The 19,517-nt window shown below is 40.7% G+C and overlaps 1 protein-coding gene across 5 annotated transcripts in view; it reads right to left on the bottom strand.

Moving 5' to 3' along the window:
- The window catches only part of LOC311607819 (uncharacterized protein), a 180,715-nt gene that overhangs the window by 81,922 nt on the left and 79,276 nt on the right, over positions 1-19,517 (bottom strand). For 2 of the 5 annotated variants that reach the window (XR_014782754.1, XM_084799896.1), the window contains exons 3-4: positions 12,109-12,266; positions 11,712-11,747 (exon numbers count right to left, since the gene is read on the bottom strand). Coding sequence is in view for 1 of the 5 variants with exons in the window: in XM_084799896.1 (XP_084656022.1) it covers positions 11,712-11,747; positions 12,109-12,199 (127 nt within the window). In the remaining 4 variants the exon portion in view is untranslated. Of the gene's footprint in view, positions 1-7,942; positions 8,104-11,711; positions 11,748-12,108; positions 12,267-19,517 lie in introns of all 5 variants that reach the window. The other 3 variants (XR_014782756.1, XR_014782757.1, XR_014782755.1) reach the window with 2 other exon arrangements.

Here is a 19,517-nt window from a genome sequence, read left to right as displayed (position 1 = left end):
TACAGCAAGGTGATGTCTCTCTCCTTACTCCACTTCCAAGTTTGCTTTTAGATTATTAGCCAAAGGGCAGAACCACACTTTAATGATGAATCGGGGTATTTTCAGACTTTGCTACACAAACACGCATACAAGATGCTGGCAGCATTTTAACCCCCTTTTCCTTTCTGCCCACTCTAAAAGGCTCTGGTTGACCTGTTCTGAGTGACTTGTCTCATCTCCAGCCATGGATAGTGGAGAAGCATTTTGCTCCTGAGTTTCCCAACATGTATTATCTTTCCAATAATACATCACATCGGTGAGTCTCCTACACCAAAATGAAGCAAGGAGGAACAAGGCTTCTGTAACCTTATATGTCGCTATGGTGCTGATGCATTTGTTTTTCCTAGGATGTTTAGGGCTGCTCCAGTGCACAAGCATATGAACAACTGTGGAAAACACTGCATATGCCATTAGAATATAGTGAGGAGTCATTAGTTGTTTGCTCTCTCAGCAGTCAGGATAGGCCCTTATGCCTGCAGTAAAGTGCAACAGCAATAAATCACTTATTAATTATTCTGTATGTTAATGTGATGGTAGTGGTGGGTTGAGAGGTCATTGTCATTGACAGATTGTCATATGTCATAGGAACAGAGAAGAAAAACAGGCCGAAGAGGTGAACACTAGCAATTATACACTTGTACTATCATATCCTTAATCAATGAAAGTCATGTGTGCGTGTGTGCGCGTGTGTATGTGTACATGTGTGTGTGTGTATATATATATGCCTAAATTGAAAACACACACACACACACACACACACACACACACACACACACACACACAAATGTATCTCTTTACAAACTCCAGGAGGAATTATAAGAAACACTGGGCACTGCTAAGAGGTAGGTTGGCTAAGGCCGCAATCACATGTATTTATAATGGCTTTTGTAGACATTTCAAGACAGCCTAGTATTGACTGTCATGTGGTTACTAGTACTCATTCTTATACAGAGCTAAAATGAAAAGGAGCAAACTAGAATAAGATAAATACAAAATGTTCAGTGAAAGGAAAAAGGAGCAACCAGAGAAGGAGCTACTGCAGCCAAGTCCTATGCTCAAAGAGATAAAAAAGCTTAAAGAAAAGCCTGCTGCTGGATGGAATAAAGGCAGAAAGGGAGTGATGACCTCAGGGTAAGACCCCACCATACTTAGCTTTGTGAAATGGAATTAAAGGAAAGCTTAAGCAGAAAAGGGAATCATCAACAACAGAAAGCTGATTCAGATGTAGTTGAAGAAGGGGGCTGCCAAGTTCCAGCCCTATCTAGCAACAGAACTTGGCAGTTTCAGCCATGTGATTCTGACTTTAGAGTCAAGAAAGGGCTGTGGAATCTCCCTCTGCAAGTAAGGAGAGCAGCTGACGCCTGGCATGTATCAGAGGTGTCCTTGCATGGAGGCCAAAAGAGGCCATTAGATTGTGTTAGAGACCCCAAGGTGTTGGAGATGCCAGAATTGTGGGACACCTACCAAGGAAAGCTACAGGCATGGTATGAAACCTGACCAAAATGGAAAAACGTGCTGTAGTCAACAAGGATGAAAAGACTGGAGAACTGAGGAGTCTTGACACCTGACGTGGAGATGCAGAGTCTGGCATTTTCCCTGGTGGGTTCTGGTCTTGCTTTAGTCTGGAATTTCCTCAGTAAGCTCCCTCCCTTCCCTTTTGGAACTTTAATGTCTTGTCTGTGGCACTGCATGTTGGAAGAGTGTGATCTTCTTTTTGACTTTGTTTTAAAGGGTGTTAAAGTTAAGAGGCTGCCACAAGTCTCACAGAGTTTTAACTTTGGACTTCTTATACAGTGGTGAGACTATGATAGACCGTGGGGACTTTTGAAGAAGTACTGAATGTAGTTATGAATTTAAAATACCACATTCCATTCCCTGGCCCCATTGTTTTTTTATATGAGGCCAGGGAATGGAATGTGGTGTTTAAAATAGGAATGGTCCCCGTAGGCTCATATATTTGAATGCTTAGTCATCAGGGAGCAAAACCCTTTGATAGGATTAGAAGGAACAGGAGGTGTGGTCTTCTTGAAGGACATGTGTCACTCACTGGATGTGGGTTTTGAGATTTCAACAGCCCACTCTAGGCCCAGTCCACCCTGTCTGTCTGCACGCCACCATGCTCTCCACCAGGACGATAATGGGCCAACTTCTGAAACTGTAAGGAAGCCCCAGTGAAACGTTTTCTTTTACAAAAATTGCCTTTGTCATGGTGTCTCTCTTCACAGCAATGGAACAGTGACTCAGACAAGCAGCAAGTAATCTTAACTGCTGAGCTATCTCTCTAGCCTAACTTGCAATTTAAAGGGTAAGATGTGTTTATTTTCTGAAAATTTCCATCTAATATTTTCAGGCAGTAGTTGGCCATAGGCTGCTGGCACTGTAGAAAGGAAGGCTGTGTACACAGAAAGAGCACTATGTTTATCATCATTCAACCAAGAAAAAAACCATCCTTTCTTAGAAATGGTTGGTAAAGAACACAACTTGGATGATACCCTTCTCTGAAAAGCTGCTGCTCTATCCTTCTCCTTCAGTAGTTTCCTGACATAAATATTCCTGACATCATTTACCTAGTGGCCCTAATTTTAGACCTTCTTACCGGCATCAATCTAGCCTCTCCTCTTGGGACTTTGACAAACTGAAGTTTCACTGTGTCTTTGTTATTCCTCAGCACGCATCCTATCTTGCACTCTCTCATCTCTGATTTGTGCCCTACACCTCACTCCACGCATGCACCCCAACCTTGGCAAGAACTGTTTCTTACGATGGAAAAACAGAGAGAAATTTGGACAACATGATTCCATGTTGCAGTGTGACTACCTGGAGATCACAAACAGAACCCAATATGTCTTCAAAACAGTGTCAGCTTCCAGCAATTTTCTAGAATAATAATTAGGTCTCCACAGGATGGACGGTGGGGAGAGTTTGTACTTTTCCTTTCTCCCTTTGCAACTGGCTATTCTAGGTGGGGAAGATGGATAAAATGACTGTAGCGGCATGATGCTGGCCCACTTTAAAGCTTCTATTATGAAACCCAATTGCATAAGCTATAAGAGCAAATAGCATATTCTCAGGAACAAATTCTAGTGAATCAGCTCATTTTAGATTCACATCTTCATCTGTCTCTGAAGTGGCTTATTTAAATTTTAATAGAAAATGTTGGATGTGGCGCTCCAGTGGAAGCAATGAAAATAACACTGTTTATCCCCAAGATAAAATTGTGTTGGGAGTTGAAAAAACAGAGAGGAAAATATGATGCTAATTTCTTGAAAACAAACCTTCTATGCCCTACTTTGTAGACACTGGACAAAGCAATACAAACTCTATTGTACTGAACAAAGGCAGTGATGACTTCTGTAGTGGCTCGCTGTCCTTTTATGTGTGGATTTTTAAAAAAGCAATATTCTGGGAAAAATCCTTTTGTAAAAGTGAAAAAAATCTTACAAAATAAATGTTTGCCATTGTCTAGGGGTTGTAGCGGAGGGGGGGCAGTGCCGGGGGGGGGGGAGATAGAAGACAGCATGGGGTAGTAGGAAGATCTTGTAAACTAAATATCAGAAGTGAACACTAGCATTTGCACTTCCTCGATGTGCACTCATGGAAAGGGGACACTAACAATGGTGGGATGCAAACTAGCCTCTCCAGTGAAGGACCTGCACAGTGCCGCCATGAGGAAGACATCTAGCATGTGGCCAGTCGCCTGCCTTGCCCAGTATTGCCAAATGTCAGTTTTCCTCACACTTTCTAGACTGAGTTAGCCAATCAGAGCTCATGGGCTGCATCTGGCCAGTTTCCTGTGTTTGAAAACAGTTTCAGAGGAACACAGCCAGGTCTGTCATATAGACATCTGTGGCTGCTTTGGCACCATAGCCATAGAACCCCATGATTGCAAGAGACCATTTGGCAAGAGCCCAGAATATTTACTCCTAAAATTTTCCTGAAAAAAAAAAGCTTTACCAACTTTTGTTCCAGATAGTTTTGAAGTTTAGGGTTCATATCAGGCAAACCCAGCTTTCCCACTTCCATGTACAAAGAGTTGCCAGATCCTGTGGATTCTATTTGTAAATTACCTGGTCAGTTTTTGTGCTTCAGTCCATTCCTGTGGCCACCACTGTGGTTATAGTCACCACAATTACTAAAGTTATTTACACACATAAACATACACTCATACATACACACACACATATATGCAAACTCAACACATGCACATACATACAAACACACACACTTATACAAATACACATTCACGCATACACATATGCACATACGTTCACATACACACAAACACATACACAAGTGCACACATACATATATACACATATACACATACAAACAAACACACAAACAGCATTTTTCAAGTGAGCATTCTAAAATGCAAGACTTGCCAAATCTCTACTTAATGCAACTCACAGGGGTCCCATTGCTTTTAGAATAAAATGAAAAATCTCGACAGTGGCTCTACAAACTACTTTTGATTTAATGTGCATTCTCCTGATATGTTCATCTTTTCACTGAAGGAAGGCAGCTTCCTTGGGCCCAAAACAATACTCATGGGAGGATTCCTGCTCAAGGGAGATTCTCCTTCGTCACTGTCCTCTTCACTTGGATAATGCTAATTCATTCCACAAGCCAGAGACTAGCTGTCATCTGCTGTGGTAAGCTAGCTTGCCTTTCTACTCCCAGTCTCCCTTCTAGAGCACGCTCTGACAAAAATTCCCGTAATACTCATAATAACTGGTAATCACAATATTATGCATAGGGTTGCTTCTTTAACATGTTCTTCAAGATCTTCAGTTTTTTATTTTGTTTTATGTTTGTCTACTTGGGTGTGTGTGTGTGTGTGTGTGTGTGTGTGTGTGTGTGTGTGTGTGTGTTTTAGGGTAGAATGAAACTATGCTCACAGCATGCTCTGTGTTCCTGCACATGGCCCATCCCTTTGAGTAGCAGAGACTGGTGGCTAAGAGAGACAAAGCCCTGCAACTCCTCTCCTACTTACACATTTTTTGGCCAGACTTTCCAATACCATAACCTCTCATTTTATACATACATGAAAGTGAAAATAATCATATACCGTGTAATAGCACATCACAATCATACTATGTTGTAAGTGCGAGATTGTGTGACATATGGGAAAATGTGTTGAATTACATTAGGGCTTGTTATTCTGACTATGGAAGGTTGTCAATAAAATTAGAATGGAGAGCTAGAGATGTAACTCAGTGTAGAGCACAACACCCTCAGGGCATATATGAGGCCTTGACTTTGATTCCCTGGCATAACAGAAATGGGGAAAGGTTTAATGGAAGTGTGACTAAGTGCTTCCCTTCAGTCTCCAACTGAGCAGTTTGGGGGTGGGTAGTTGTCTGAAGTTCATGTCTAGGTGCCAAAAACACTGGACTACTTGAATTTTCCTCTAAAGTCTCCTGTATTGTATGCCTCTTTGATTTTCACTTGCTGTTTTCTATAGTCTCTGCTATCCCCAGTGAATTCTGGTAGTCAGTACAATCTTTTTCCAAAGGACACATGAACCCCACAGCCAACTCTTCCCGTTCCCCTTCTCTTTCCAAACAATGAAAATCAAGTGCTCTTTTCTATGCATAATAATGAAACTGAATAAGGAGAGTGATGATAAAAGTTTGATAGATAGATAGATAGATAGATAGATAGATAGATAGATAGATAGACAGATATGGTTATAATTCTTCTTCATATTTACATATATAAAGTATTCCATATTCCTCAACATGATGTTTATACTTTGGTGTGAGGCTTGTATCAACTTTTTTTTGGATATTTTTATATCTTCTCCAACTTTTTTCATCTCTTAGAGAACATCAAGGATATCTTCCTCACTTTAGAATGAACTAACTGCTTTGTCTTCTCTCCAGGCAGTAGGTGATCATGAGATGCTTATTAATTTGCTCCCTGCGGTTGAAACAGTTCTGTGTCATCAGCACCTACAGCTACTCAGTAGGCTTTTGGGCAAGTGTTTGTGGAATTGTGCCAAGATAAACTGCATCTTTGATAACACTTCCTTGCTTTCTAAAATTACCCTTGGAGAGCCAGAGGCAGTGCAAGTCAATAGGAAAAGGACGGAGCTTTGCCACTTCTTGGGTCAGAGAGAAAGGCAAGGAGCCTGGTTCTGAACATCGATGTGGGAATGAATCAAGAAGACCATGGGAGGGGTCAGTATGTGGAAGCTAGAGAGAGAAAATAGAGTTACTTCTCAGTCCTCCACTGGGCCCTATGAGGGCGCAATGGAGGACCTCTGATTCTTCGCTCATTAGCCGTTAGCTAGGTATCATCACTACTCACCACTATGCCACCCACTGTACAAGTCTTTTCTCTGTGAACTCTGTGGTCTTACTGACAATCTAGACACACATAGTACATTGGAATACCATGTGTGTGGGGGGGGGGCAGTGGCTAAGTGGTAAAAAATGCAGCCAGGATGGTCTGTCTGTCAGGAGCTTACTGCCTGAGTGGCAAAGAGAGAGATCCGTAAAGAACCGAAGTCACAGAGACAAAACTAATAGAGGCCTATGTGTATAGAAAGTTGTGTATATATGTTATCAGGTAAATAATAATTCTTCAAAAACATTTCTTGCAGTAGAGATTTTTATGCAGTTTTCTACAGGAAGCCACTTTATGGTAATATATATGCATGTATGTATATGTGAATTAAAATGTTCACAAAGTGGCTCAGAGTTGGGCTTGAGTTTCTTTGATTAAAAAAAAAACCTTCTCTGTACATGTTTTACCAATAATTTAACTTCCTGTTTACTTATTCTAAATTTAAAGATATGAAACATTTATATTACCAATAGTCAACATGTTGATGAAGGGACTGTTCTGTTCACTGAATTGGTTTCTATAGCTAGAAGCCAGCCATAGGAGGCCAGATACACTCTCCATATTCTAAAAGCAAGTGAATCTGTATGTGACATACACATGACTTAGTGGGAGCTCTTCCCATCCAGAGAACTTTGAACCTTGAAGCAGTAACTCAAATCCTCACAATAGTAGAAACAATTTGACCAAAATTTGGCTTCAAGAAAGCCACTGGTGTGATAGTACCTGAAAGCTTCTGGTATGGCACTGAGTAGAGGTGACTTCCTTTGACTGCTGCCTCTTTTCCAGGACTGTCTTGTTGGCTTTCTTTCAATTCTGCTAGCCTTCCCATTTTACCTCCCACTTAATGCAGTTTATTTTTAAGTAAGGCAGAGACTATTTCTGTGGCCTTCAAACATCCAGGGTGGCAACTACCGTATGTAACTAACTCTTTTTGTTAACTTTTTTTTTTTCAGAAAAATTCACTTTAATGACCACATTCTAGCATGGAGTTGTTTTTCTGAGATCCTAAACTCTAAGAGGACCTAAATAATAGTTATTTTAACCGAATGGACATTTTAATAATAGCTATTATCAAATCAGTCCCTAATAATGTCTTAATTCATCATGGTCTAACAAAAACAACATGACCCAATGGACAGAAAACACTAGGTGCGTGATGTCTCAGAAACATGTTCTTCCTAAGCCAAGGTGGCTCTTAGCCATTTATAAGACACAAGACAGACAAAATGCCATTAAATGTTGTTTTGAAGCATCAAATTATAACTGTGCAATAAATATATAATTTCTAAATCTACATAAAAATGGAATTTTATAAAGCCAGAGAAAATGTCTCAAAAAATACGTGGAAAATATTTAGACTAAATCAAGACACTCCCTTTTCCTTTCTTCATTATCATTTTAACTTTGAGTGTTAACTAAAATCGTGATAATGGCGTACAATAATATCTACCCAATCAACTCCTTTATATGTCTAGTCCAAAAGTAAGTAAACTGAGGTTCGTGAGGGCTACATCCATCATATTTAAGATGTTCCGCCTTCATGATTACTCACTTCTCTGGTTTTGGCTTAGTTCGTTTGCTTGGAGTCACAATCTTTAGGAAACTCCTCACTTTCTTGAAGAGTCAGAAGTCCATGGGTACATCGTGTGCACCATTGAGCCCATTGAGCCCCCACAGTGGAAGAGCTTCCAAGCAAGCTGGTCCCTCACAAGGCTGGAAGATGAGCATCATAGAAAATACCAACAATCACCACAAGTGAAAAGACTGTGTCCAAAGTCACAGCCTCATGAGAGAAAGGCCAAGTACAAATGTTCAGCCCTGTGTCTCTAATGGAGAGTCCCTCCAGGCATGAGGAGATATCACATAGGTGCCTTGGAATTTGCCTAACTAAAATATTTTCGATCAATTTTATTGACAATGTTATAGATGTTTAAAGTATATTAGGATTACTCTCTCTTCGAACACCGTATTTTATCTTCCTCCCATTCCTGTGAGTCCATTTCCATCCCTAATAGTTCCTTTCCCAAATCCTTTAGTTGTTATTGCTGTTTTGTGACCCACGTAATTAACCAGAGCCAGCTGTGTAAGTACTGGACTGGACTATCTAATGCTATATGGTGGGGTCACCAGTGGGCGCACAACTTAAGACAATGATCCCTTCCTCCCTAAACCTATTAGTATCATAAAGTTCGTCAGTGAATGAAAAGGTGCAGTAGAAACACCTGATCTCCTTCCCCATCTATTCTTGACTGATGATGGGCCCATCTTTGTGTTCTTTAACTTTTGTCTTTTTCTCTAGATCATGGTAGTGCAACTCTTAATTATCTTGTTCCCATAGTTAAACAAGGACATCTGTATATTCTCCTGTTGCTGGTGCTGCTGCTGCTGATACCCTAGGCCTAAATACTGACTTTAAGATTAAAAATGCCAGTGTCAGGGTCCTGCACCATGCCACACACCCTCAACTGGCTCACCCTCTGATGAAGGACAATGTTATAACAATGTTGACAACTTACATAGCATTGAGCCTGTGACATTTTCTGAGTGTGCACAGTTCTCTGCCCAGTTTCTCTGCATACATTGTCTCATTCATACCCATGACAATACTACAGCTACCAACTAGGATAATTGCCTCTCACGTTATTTAAATAAACAACTAAGTAGCATTGATATAAATTGGAAACATACTGTATAGGTTTAACCCTTGCTTTTTCATTTATTATATGCATTACTTTGTCTTGTGTTGCAGGTCATTTTTTGATCTATAAGAGTTACCACAAGTACTAGAAAAAAAAATCACTATGAAGTGTTTGAATTTGTGCCTGGCCTCTTATAAAGTGTCAAGTAGCTCTTAGACTTTTGGTGTCCTGCTACTCTAGCATGCATTCAATTAACAGATGGTAAACTTAGAATAGATCTTGCTCATTGTGGCTTTTTATTGAATAGCTACTAAAGATACAGTGCAACGATGTCAACATTGAATGGGAGATCACAGGTTGAGAAAGATTGTGAAGTGCTTATTTAGTTTACAAGTATCTATGCAGCCCTACAAGCCATTTGTGAAGGTTGAAGAGCAAGAGAAAATGAAATTAGGTAGCCATAGGCCCATACACATCACACTCACCTGTGTCCTTAATGGAGATATCAACAGATCTGGGAGAAAAGATTCTAGAATAATGACAGATATATAAAAGGCCATGTTGCAGCACTGAGCTAGACCTATCATCATGTTTCTTATCAAGGGCTTAGTAGGTCACACTTGCCTACTAGTTTGAGTTCTGGAATTGTTGGAAGAGATTCTAATGAAAACTCAATCTTACCTAAGCCTACAATCCCATGATGAGTTATAAGAGGAAAAAGTCCCTAGAAATCTCTTTCTCTTCATTTTACAAATAGTATATGTCAAACTGACACATTGCAGAACAACAGGAAGACAAATGAAGGGCACAGATTTGAACATGCACCAGGCTCTCTGTCTCTCTGTCCCTGTTTTTCTCTGTCTCTCTGTCTCTCTATCCCTCTGTCTCTCTGTCTCTCTCTGTCTCTGTCTCTGTCTCTCTGTCTCTGTCTCTCTCTGTCTCTCTCTGTCTCTCTCTCTGTCTCTGTCTCTCTCTCTCTCTCTCTCTCTCTCTCTCTCTCTCTCTCTCTCTCTCTCACACACACACACACACACACACACACACAGACCACTTGGCTCTTATGTTTCTTAAAACATGGAGTCTTCATTTAAACTTATTTACATTAATCAGAACTTTACAGAATGAAAAATTAGGGAAATAATATGGGTAAAGAGAAAGAAAACATGTAATGAAGGAAGTATTTTCTTTAATGAGCAAGACAGCAAAGTTAGATGAACTCAAATCATATTTTTAGCTGTAAAATTATTCCTTATTCTCTATTCTTTGAAGATTCTGGTTACTCTTCTCTAGTTTCCATGAGGCCAGGGAACACATTTCCGTGGAATATATTGGTATTCAATTCAGTAAGCCTATTTTGAGCATATAGCACATGGCTGGGTGTGTTGAAACCTATGAAACTAAAAATTACTGGGTTTTTTTTTTTTTGGTTTTTTGTTTTGTTTTGTTTTCTCCATCTACTCCTGTTAACATAATCACCATGTATCTCTTGTACTATATGGTGCTCAATCTATGGTAATTACTTAATACATATATAAAAGTATCAATTACTTCATCAATTACGATGAAGGCATACCATGTCACCAGCAGATAGCTAGATCTCTTTTCTTTAGAAACAGTTCACACCAGTGGCACACTGGCTAGGATTTCAAAGACCATTAGTATGAAGTTGTGTGCTTCGTCCAGGCATGTGTCCAACCTTTTGACATTGCAACACGATGTTGTTATCTACAAAGTTCACGCTTCGGAACCTTAGATCTCATTTGCAGAAAAGAAATCAATGTTTTAAGTAGGTTTGTAATTTTGTTCTGGGCTGCATTCATAGCTGTTCTAGGCAACAACAATCCCGGGAGTTCTCGGTTGTTTCCATAGCTGCTTTATCATCACCTCAGTTCACCTCAGTTCAGTTCTGGAACCTTCCCATTGTTGTGCCCTATTAGCACATCTACTAAAATATTTGCCAGTTAGTTTTGACTTTGCCAAAATTCTTCCTGCCAGACCTTTGGACAAGGTCTGCTTATCAGAAAGGGGCCTCCAACACATAATGTTTCATAGGGTTTACGTCTCGGTCAGCTCTGCCTTCCCACTCTACCTTACTGGCTTAAATGGGGGTGTCGCCATGGTCAGAGCTTTACGCCTTTGGGATGATTCCTATGAAGAAAAGTAGGCCACTGGAGGAAAGTTATGAAAATAATCTGATCATCCAAGTGAGAAGTAATGAATGTCTGAACAAAGTTAGTAATGGGGAGGCAGAAGGAGAAAGGAGTGAGAAGGACATTAAAGGAAGCAAATGGCCTGGAAAAGCAACTGTGTGAGATTCAAATTCAACTGGCTGGAGTCGCCTGGTGATCCGTAAAGCACTGTTCTATATCAGAGAAAATGGCCTTTATGGATCAGAGCCGCCACAGAAGATGCCGTGGTTGGGGAGGCGGGGTGGATGAGGTGGATCTGAGTCCTCGATAATGAAGAATGGACAGGACTGGGACCCTAGCGGGGAGAAATGAGTGGGAAGCATGCGTTAGGAACTCCGTCCTGTGGTCTCCTTCATGCAATATTGGCAAGGTAAGAAAGAAGAATAGGCAGCAGCTGCCCTTATTTGCACACTTCCCTTTCTCTTCTGCCACCATCTCTCTTTGCTCTAAGTAATCAAATAATTGCAAACCAGCAATAGTGGCTGTTACTTACCCCAACATGAGGGTGGCCTCAGTGGTTGGGTCAAATCTGAAAAAAAAAAAAAGGCAATTGAAATCTTTTAAAACGTTGTGCTGATTTACTCTGAAGTCTTTTGCGCTGTAGAGTGCTAGATCCCCTCCCCCTGCTCCCCTCTTCCACCCCACTCCCACACACTCAAGGATTCCCAGGGTTCTTACAGTTGTATGTAACAAAACTCAGTGCCAACTAGCTTAAGAGCTTAAGACAGAAAAAGAGTCTAACCTGGTTCCCAGGGTGAAACCCTTCCTCCCGCTACACCCCCACTAACTCCATCACCCTTGTAGAGACTGCAGCCGAGTTGTGAAATGTGGGTAGTAACTCCCTCTGAGAAAAGATGTCTCTTCTGTTAATTTCACAACTGTCTGCTCACCATTTCTCCCATTTTTGCTTTGCCACCACTTGGTACATTTTCTTTTTTTAGAGACAGGATCCAAGATGGTGTTGCTTTGCACTGCGTCCATATATGTCCATCCCACAAGGAGTGCTGTGGACTTTAACTGTGCTTCTTTCTTCTCTTCCTATCCTAAGCTTTTTGGAAGGGACAAAATGTAGTTCTGTGACTGGACAGAAATTAGGAATGACCCAACAGCACTCTACTGGAAAGCTGAGAAACATCCACATTTTCTTCACCGAGGACACTGCTGTGCTAGACTCCAGGGTTTGCAGGAAGAGTCACCATCCGTATCTAGGTATGGAACTGTAACATGAACCAAAACCTAGCTCATGTATCTGAGGGGGTCGTGAGCTTCCTCTAATACAAGATCTGAGTTTAGGGTAACACATGTCCATCTCCAAACAGCTTCTGCCTGGGAGTCACGGGGTAATAAAATGCCTTTGACAATGGGGTAGGATTTTTTTTTTGTATGACTATAGAAAAACATATTTGGTAACTGCTTGAAGTGATTTAGATAGAATACGGGGGGTGGGGGGGTGGGTGGGGGGTATAGTGGCCTACATCTAAAACCCCAACACTTAAGAGGTTAAGGCAAGTTGACCAGGAAGGCATTCATGACCAGTCTGGCCTACATGACACCTTACATAGGAAAACATAGACAGTAGAAATGTTCTTTTTTTTTTTTCAAACAAAGCTACTCAATCACATTAGTTACATCTGCTAATGCTTCTACTGTAGTGTTTCCATGCGCCTATGACATCTCCTCTCCTTACTTGTCTTTTTTACCCACCCTTCTCTATTCTTTCCCCCGCAATACCTTTCCTACCTCCCTAGCTGGGAAAAAAATATTTAAGTAACACTAAATTTTTGAAACTATTTACTAGACAACCTTTGTTATAGACATATGTTAGGGGAAATCATCAAACCCCAGGAAAACCTTCTGAATGAACTCAGTGACTAGTTCAATAAACACAATTGCAGGGGGTCGGGGGGAACCTGGGCTTGTCATAAAAATAATTACTCATATTTTTAAGCCTTTTCCAGTTGCAAAGATTTTACGCCTAGGCTCTTGTCTGAGTTCGTGAGAGCAGGCTCTGTAATTTCCATCCCCTTTTGACAGCAGCTGAAATTAAGGTGCAGAGCGGCTAAGCAAAATCTCAAAGGTCAGATGGCTAATAAATGGAAAAGGTCAGATACAAAGAGATAGCACCCTGTCTGTCTGTCCAGAAAGCAGCAAGAAGACAGCTAGAATCTGAGGTCAGAGGTTATAAGACATTGACCCTGAGACATTCAGTTATCAAATTATCTTAACATGGCTCCTCGCTTAGGAAATGTGAACAGATACCCAGCCTGCTATACAGAGGTGGGTAATTCATCCTTTTCTTTCTCTTGCAGTGCACCGTATGCTGTCCAATGTCTTACCGGCTTCAACTTTCAAAATCCCTATTACTGTGTATATGTTTGAACATGCAGAACAAAAGTCACACAAGATTATCAGCCGTTAGTAAAATATTTATTTACCCATATGACCATCAACCATACCCCCATGACATTCCCATCAGCCTGGTTTTCTGAACTAGAAGTCTTCAACACTGTCCATGCCCCTCCTTCTAACCCTTTGACCTTGACACCCAGTAGTCATTGAACTTTACTCAAGATGCCTCCCTAAAGGGTCTCACAAACTTGGTTTATACCGTTCATCATTGGCATGGCTGATGCTGGTGTGAAGAGCACAGTCAAGACTCTAGGGAGTCTTCCTCTGTCCCAGTCCACTCTAACCTACCCACCAAGATGTTTGTTTTCCACAGCCAATCTTTAAAGGACCTATATGATCTTGAGAGCAAGTTGTGCCCCATCATTTGACCTCTTCAAATATCTGAGGCCTTCATTATTTCTTGCCTTCCACAGAAGGTCGACCTCCGGCTTGTTTTCAACTACATTTCCTGCCTGACCTTCCATTTTCCCTTCCAGAAACTTCCAGATGCAAGCCTACCCACTTCAGTTATCTAAAGGCTCCTTGTTTTATTTTTCCCCTCTATGGTGGCTTGCTCTGCTTAGAAATTTTTCCTTACTTTATCCTTTAGAAAAATACTTTCATCATTAAGACTCAGAACAATATCATCAACTCTTCTCAGATACTCTTCCAGATTCTTACCCATAAGTTAGGCTTCATGTCCCCACCAGCAACTGTGTACTTCTTTGGAGGCAGAGACAGATGCAGGACGTACTAGTATACTGAAGTTAAAGGCAAATTCTAAGGGCGCCTAGGTTATAATTTCTACATTTTGACAGAGGCAAGTTAAATTATTCTTCTATGCCTTATTCTTGCATGTGTAAAAGGAGTAAGTGTTAGCTGCTTCTGGGTCTGTACCAAGATACCACAATCTAGTTAGTTTAAACCAGCAGAAAAATGTATTCTGTCCCTGTTCTAGAACCTGAAGTCTTATATGGAGATGACAGAAGGGCTATACCTCCTCCAAACCTGTAGCAGGCCACCTGCTCCTCTCTGCTTCCAGTTTCCAGCAGCTCTCAGGGGTCCTTTCTGTGGCCGCATCACTCCTCCCTCTCTCGTGATCATAATCCATCCTACTTGTCTCTCTATCTTTTGTAAGGATGGTTTTCATTGGGTATTGGGATCTCTTTGGTAATCTAGGATAATTTACTCATCTCAAGATCTTTAACTTAATTACATTAGCAAAGACTCTTTTATCCCCAGGTTCCAAAGATTAGCAACAAGCATCTTCTCTGGAGGGCTAACCTACACACACTATAGAGGGCTAACCTACACACACTATAGAGGGTTAACCTACACATACTATAGAGGGTTAACCTACACACACTATAGAGGGTTAACCTACACACACTATAGAGGGTTAATCTACACACACTATAGAGGGTTAACCTACACACACTATAGAGGCTTAACCTACACACACTATAGAGGGTTAACCTACACACACTATAGAGGGTTAACCTATACACATTATAGAGGGTTAACCTACACACACTATAGAGGGTTAACCTACACACACTATAGAGGGTTAACCTACACACACTATAGAGGGTTAACCTACACACACGATAGGTATCAGTAGCCTGCTTAGCTTTGATGGTTTTTATAAATCTCAAGTAGGATGATATATGTAAAACTTTTAGGAAATTATCTGGCAGACAATAAATATTCAATAAGTGACAACTATTATTAGCATAGCAATGCTTAATGACAATATCACAGCGGTTTATACACAGGTGGTATTTATATCTTATTTTCCTATCCTAGGGCTTAGATTTCTTACATGAAAAATGTTCTACATACCTGACATGTGTTGCTAACAGCAAGGGTTTAAATAGGTCATATGCTAATTAATCTTCATTCTAACATGAAAATTCAATTTACCAGAATTCTCAAACCTCATAACACATGAATCTAAACAGTCCTTCCAGCTGAGGCATAGAGTGCCTTTCTAGGACCCACATAAAGAACGTTTTCACTTGAAGTGACGCTGAAGAGGTCAAGTACATGTGATAATAGACTAAGAAAAGCTGGTGAAGCAGGCATCAAATAACTAACTGCCCTGAAGGATTATAGATGTGAGGACTGGACCAAGAGGGACAAAGAAAGTGGCTTGCCCCAGGTCATCCCTTTAGGAAATGAGGAATTCATCCAGAGTTACTCCAGCCTTATTCCACTCAGTGATGTGCTTCATCCTGCTGACATTACTCAATGCAAAAATCAATACTAATAGTTTCATCATCTGTTTGCAAGAAGGGAGAAAGTCAAGAATGCATTTAATTGACTTAGCAAAGCCTTATTCCTATGAGCTTTCAATATTCTGTTCCAACAGACCCATGTAATGATATAGATCACAGGATTATAATTTGTATTTCGCTTGTATTTTCACCAACGAAAACCAGTGTGGTTATGCCCACCATCCTATTTTGACATCCTACTTCCCTTGATCCATCTTCCTCCCTGCTCACATCGCTTCAGCTCTAATAAAATGAAAAATTCACTAACTCTGTAGTTATTCCTTAACTCCTTTAGTGTAAACTTTCTTTCACACTTCTGTTGTTTGTTTCTTGGACACCTCCCCTATTTCTCCATCCTGAAATCCTGTCTTCCTCGTAGAGTCAACTCAATTCATGTTATTTGTGCCATAAAGCCTTATTGACTCTCAACTGGACTTCACATTTCCTGTCTCTGAAATCCAATTTCCCATTTTCTACACCTCTCTTGTATCATCAACCACTTTCTGGACTTCATTTATTTCTACTCAATTTATTTCATACACACACACACACACACACACACACACACACACACACACACACCACCTAGTTTATTAGAATTCCAAGGATATTTTTTAAGTGAGAGATAACTAAATAGTACTTGTTAGAAGGTTTCTCACTAACTGGAGAGTTCTTCAAGGCAGCAGGACTTTTTGAGGAAGTTAAACATTGCACACTGGCCGGCTTACTACCAACAGTTTACAACTACATCCTGAGAGTGGAGCCTGTAGATAAAAAGTCCGTGGCCAGAAACAGAAATGAAGACAAAATTAACTGAGAGAGAAGCTGATAGATAAGAGACGCAGAGAGCATGAGGGACCAAAAGCACAGGAGGATGGGTGCGGATCCTAACATACAGCAGTAACAGCAGCTTCAGAATGAGCAGAGGCGGTGGGAGAGATGTGCAGATAGTGTCTGGGTGTGTCTCAGCAGAGACTCCCCCCACCCACCCCCGAAAAGGTTCTTTGGGCTTCTCTGCTCTGACTCCTGATCACCTGAAGCAGACTCAATAGTGATTCCATTTTCTGTGCTTTCCTGGAAAGAAAACACTAACCCAGAGGACCCAGGGCCTGGAGAACACAGCAATGCTTTGGGAAGCACCTTTCCTATAAACTGCTTGTAACTCCTGCTTCCGATTTCACTGTAATCCTCATAGTCAGTCACCTTTGCAGACAACCCTTTTAGAATCAACTAGCTGAGAGGAGGCAGCTGAGAGGTGGCAGAAGCTCGGAGACTTGCCCAAAGAAGTGCAGTCCATACTGAGCCGGACACCCAGATCTGCTGGCATCAGGGTCCGGTGCTCAGGCCATGGCTGAGCTGAGAGCTCACAAGTTCATGCCACATGGGACATGCAGTGGAACTTGCTTCCAGATCACATTCCATGAATGACCTCAAAGTTAGTCAATCAGCAGATGGAGAAACAAGCCTTAGAGATGGGAAAAATGAACAATAGCGCATGCGCGCGCGCGCACACAGTGTGTGTGTGTGGGGGGGGGTGGGTAACAGTGACGCTAGTAGCTTTATGCACAAAAACAGTTGCTTCTGATGTGTGAAAGGCTTATGTTCGTATAAACCCAATATAAGTTGAAAATACAATAAAAATATATTTAAGGGGCTAGAGATATAGATGAGTGAGGAGCATTTGCCTGGCATGTGCTAGAAATTAGCACACACACACACACACACACACACACACACACACACACACACACACACACAAATATATTAAATACCCTTAATATTCATTACAGCCTCATCTTCTTTAATGACGATCAGAACACTTAGGTTGTCTGCACAAACACGAAGCCTATCTGAGTAATAAAAAAGCAGAGAAGAGCATAGTTGCTCCACAGTGCTAGCCCGGGGACACTCAAAATGTGTAGTTCACCATACAAGTTTCTACTGTATGGCTACCAGTTTTTCACCATCATAAAACTAAGCTATCATAACATGGGGACCATCTGTATATATAATTTTAAGAGTAGTGAAGCAAGGCTTTAGTCACCCCAATTATTCTTCTTTTTAATAAGAAAAGTCAATCAGCTAAAATTCCCTTCCTCAATGACACAATCAGATCTCCTTTTGACTAACTATCAGCAGTCAAAACACAAAAAACTGGGGACTACCTAGACTTGTAACATCACACCAATGGCATTCAGTATATATTATTAAGTGTCAAACATACCTGGTTAAAATTCGAGCTTAACCGTTCATTGGTCATAAAACCTTATGCAAGCCACTGAACTTCCCCCAATGAGACTCTAACTATAAAGATATATTAGGTCCCCTTTCTGCTTCATAAGAATTTAGTAAAGTCAGTGATATATATGTATATATATGTGTATATATATAAATGTAGCAAAATAATGTTATATAGTTGATATTATTTTTCAATAAAATTATCATTTTATGATAATAATTTATGATCATTTTAACTTATCAAATACTGTCAAAAACAAAATAAAAACCTAATAATTAATGAACTGACTGCTTTGTATAAATTGTGGGTAGTTTATATTTTTGCACAGCTTGCTCTATCAAGAAGGAAAAAAAATCATTGGAAACATAACAGACCCCAAATTAAATGTTTTTAAATAAAACATAAAGCAAAAACAGCTGCTGTTGGAACTCGGTCCCTGGGCATATTTGATATTTGAAAATTACAAAGGGGCCAAATTGTCCTTCAATTCCCAGGCTACATAAGCGTGAGGCAAATGATTGCCTCGCTGACAGCCTACTTGAAGGATGGATGCAGATGCTTAGAAACAAAGGATACTGTGTGCTGGACACCCAACTTTATGGAACCCTCAGCGAGCAGGGAATTCGGCAGCCACATCACAAACAATATTGCTGAATTTCCTTTCCTTTTCCAAATAACAAAACACACAAAAAACCAAAATGTTTTAGGCTAATAAAAGACAACACTCCTTGCCACAGGAATACAAGACACCTAGTGCCAGAGAGCTCCATCTACGCATTGTCTCTCCCGGTTAAAGCTTCTATAATGCAACACAAACCAAACACTACTTTCACTTGCAGAGTGTTTCTCGAGAAGATCTAGAAACCAAACCCGGGATCTCTTGTCTAGAGAATTTTGGAAGACATGAGTCAAATGTACTGTTTTAAAATGTAACTTAATGCTTATAAAATAAAGCAAAACTGGACAAGAAAACAGCCACGAAGAATCAAATCAACCACCACAAAGCACACTAACTACCCTAACGCATTGGCCCACTTTCACATACGTGTTATTGGCCATTTGTTCCTCACAGGTACACGTTTGCAGAGGCGGTGACTATCCGTAGGATTTTGCAATGCAAATTTCCAGGAGCTGCCTTGTTATTTGAGGTCAGCCAAGTTAAAAGGGGAAGTAGTTTGGAGAATTTCCAGCCCTTATGACCCACCTGGCTGGGAACCTAGTGCTTTAACGAGAAAGGAAGTCTCAGTACTTTGAGGAAGTGGTAGTGGTCTGGGTGCCTGTTTGTGGGACTGGAAATACTGCACGATGAGAAACAGCTCCAGCTTAACTTTCTGACCTGCCTGTGCTGTGCTCTCCATCACACCCAATGTGCTAGACTAATTCCCTGAGTTTTGTC

The sequence above is a fragment of the Acomys minous genome (assembly GCF_964271855.1).
Source record: "Acomys minous genome assembly, chromosome: 10".
Taxonomy (NCBI): domain Eukaryota; kingdom Metazoa; phylum Chordata; class Mammalia; order Rodentia; family Muridae; genus Acomys; species Acomys minous.
Note: the sequence above shows the minus strand (reverse complement) of the source record. Positions and strands in the feature narration are given on the sequence as shown.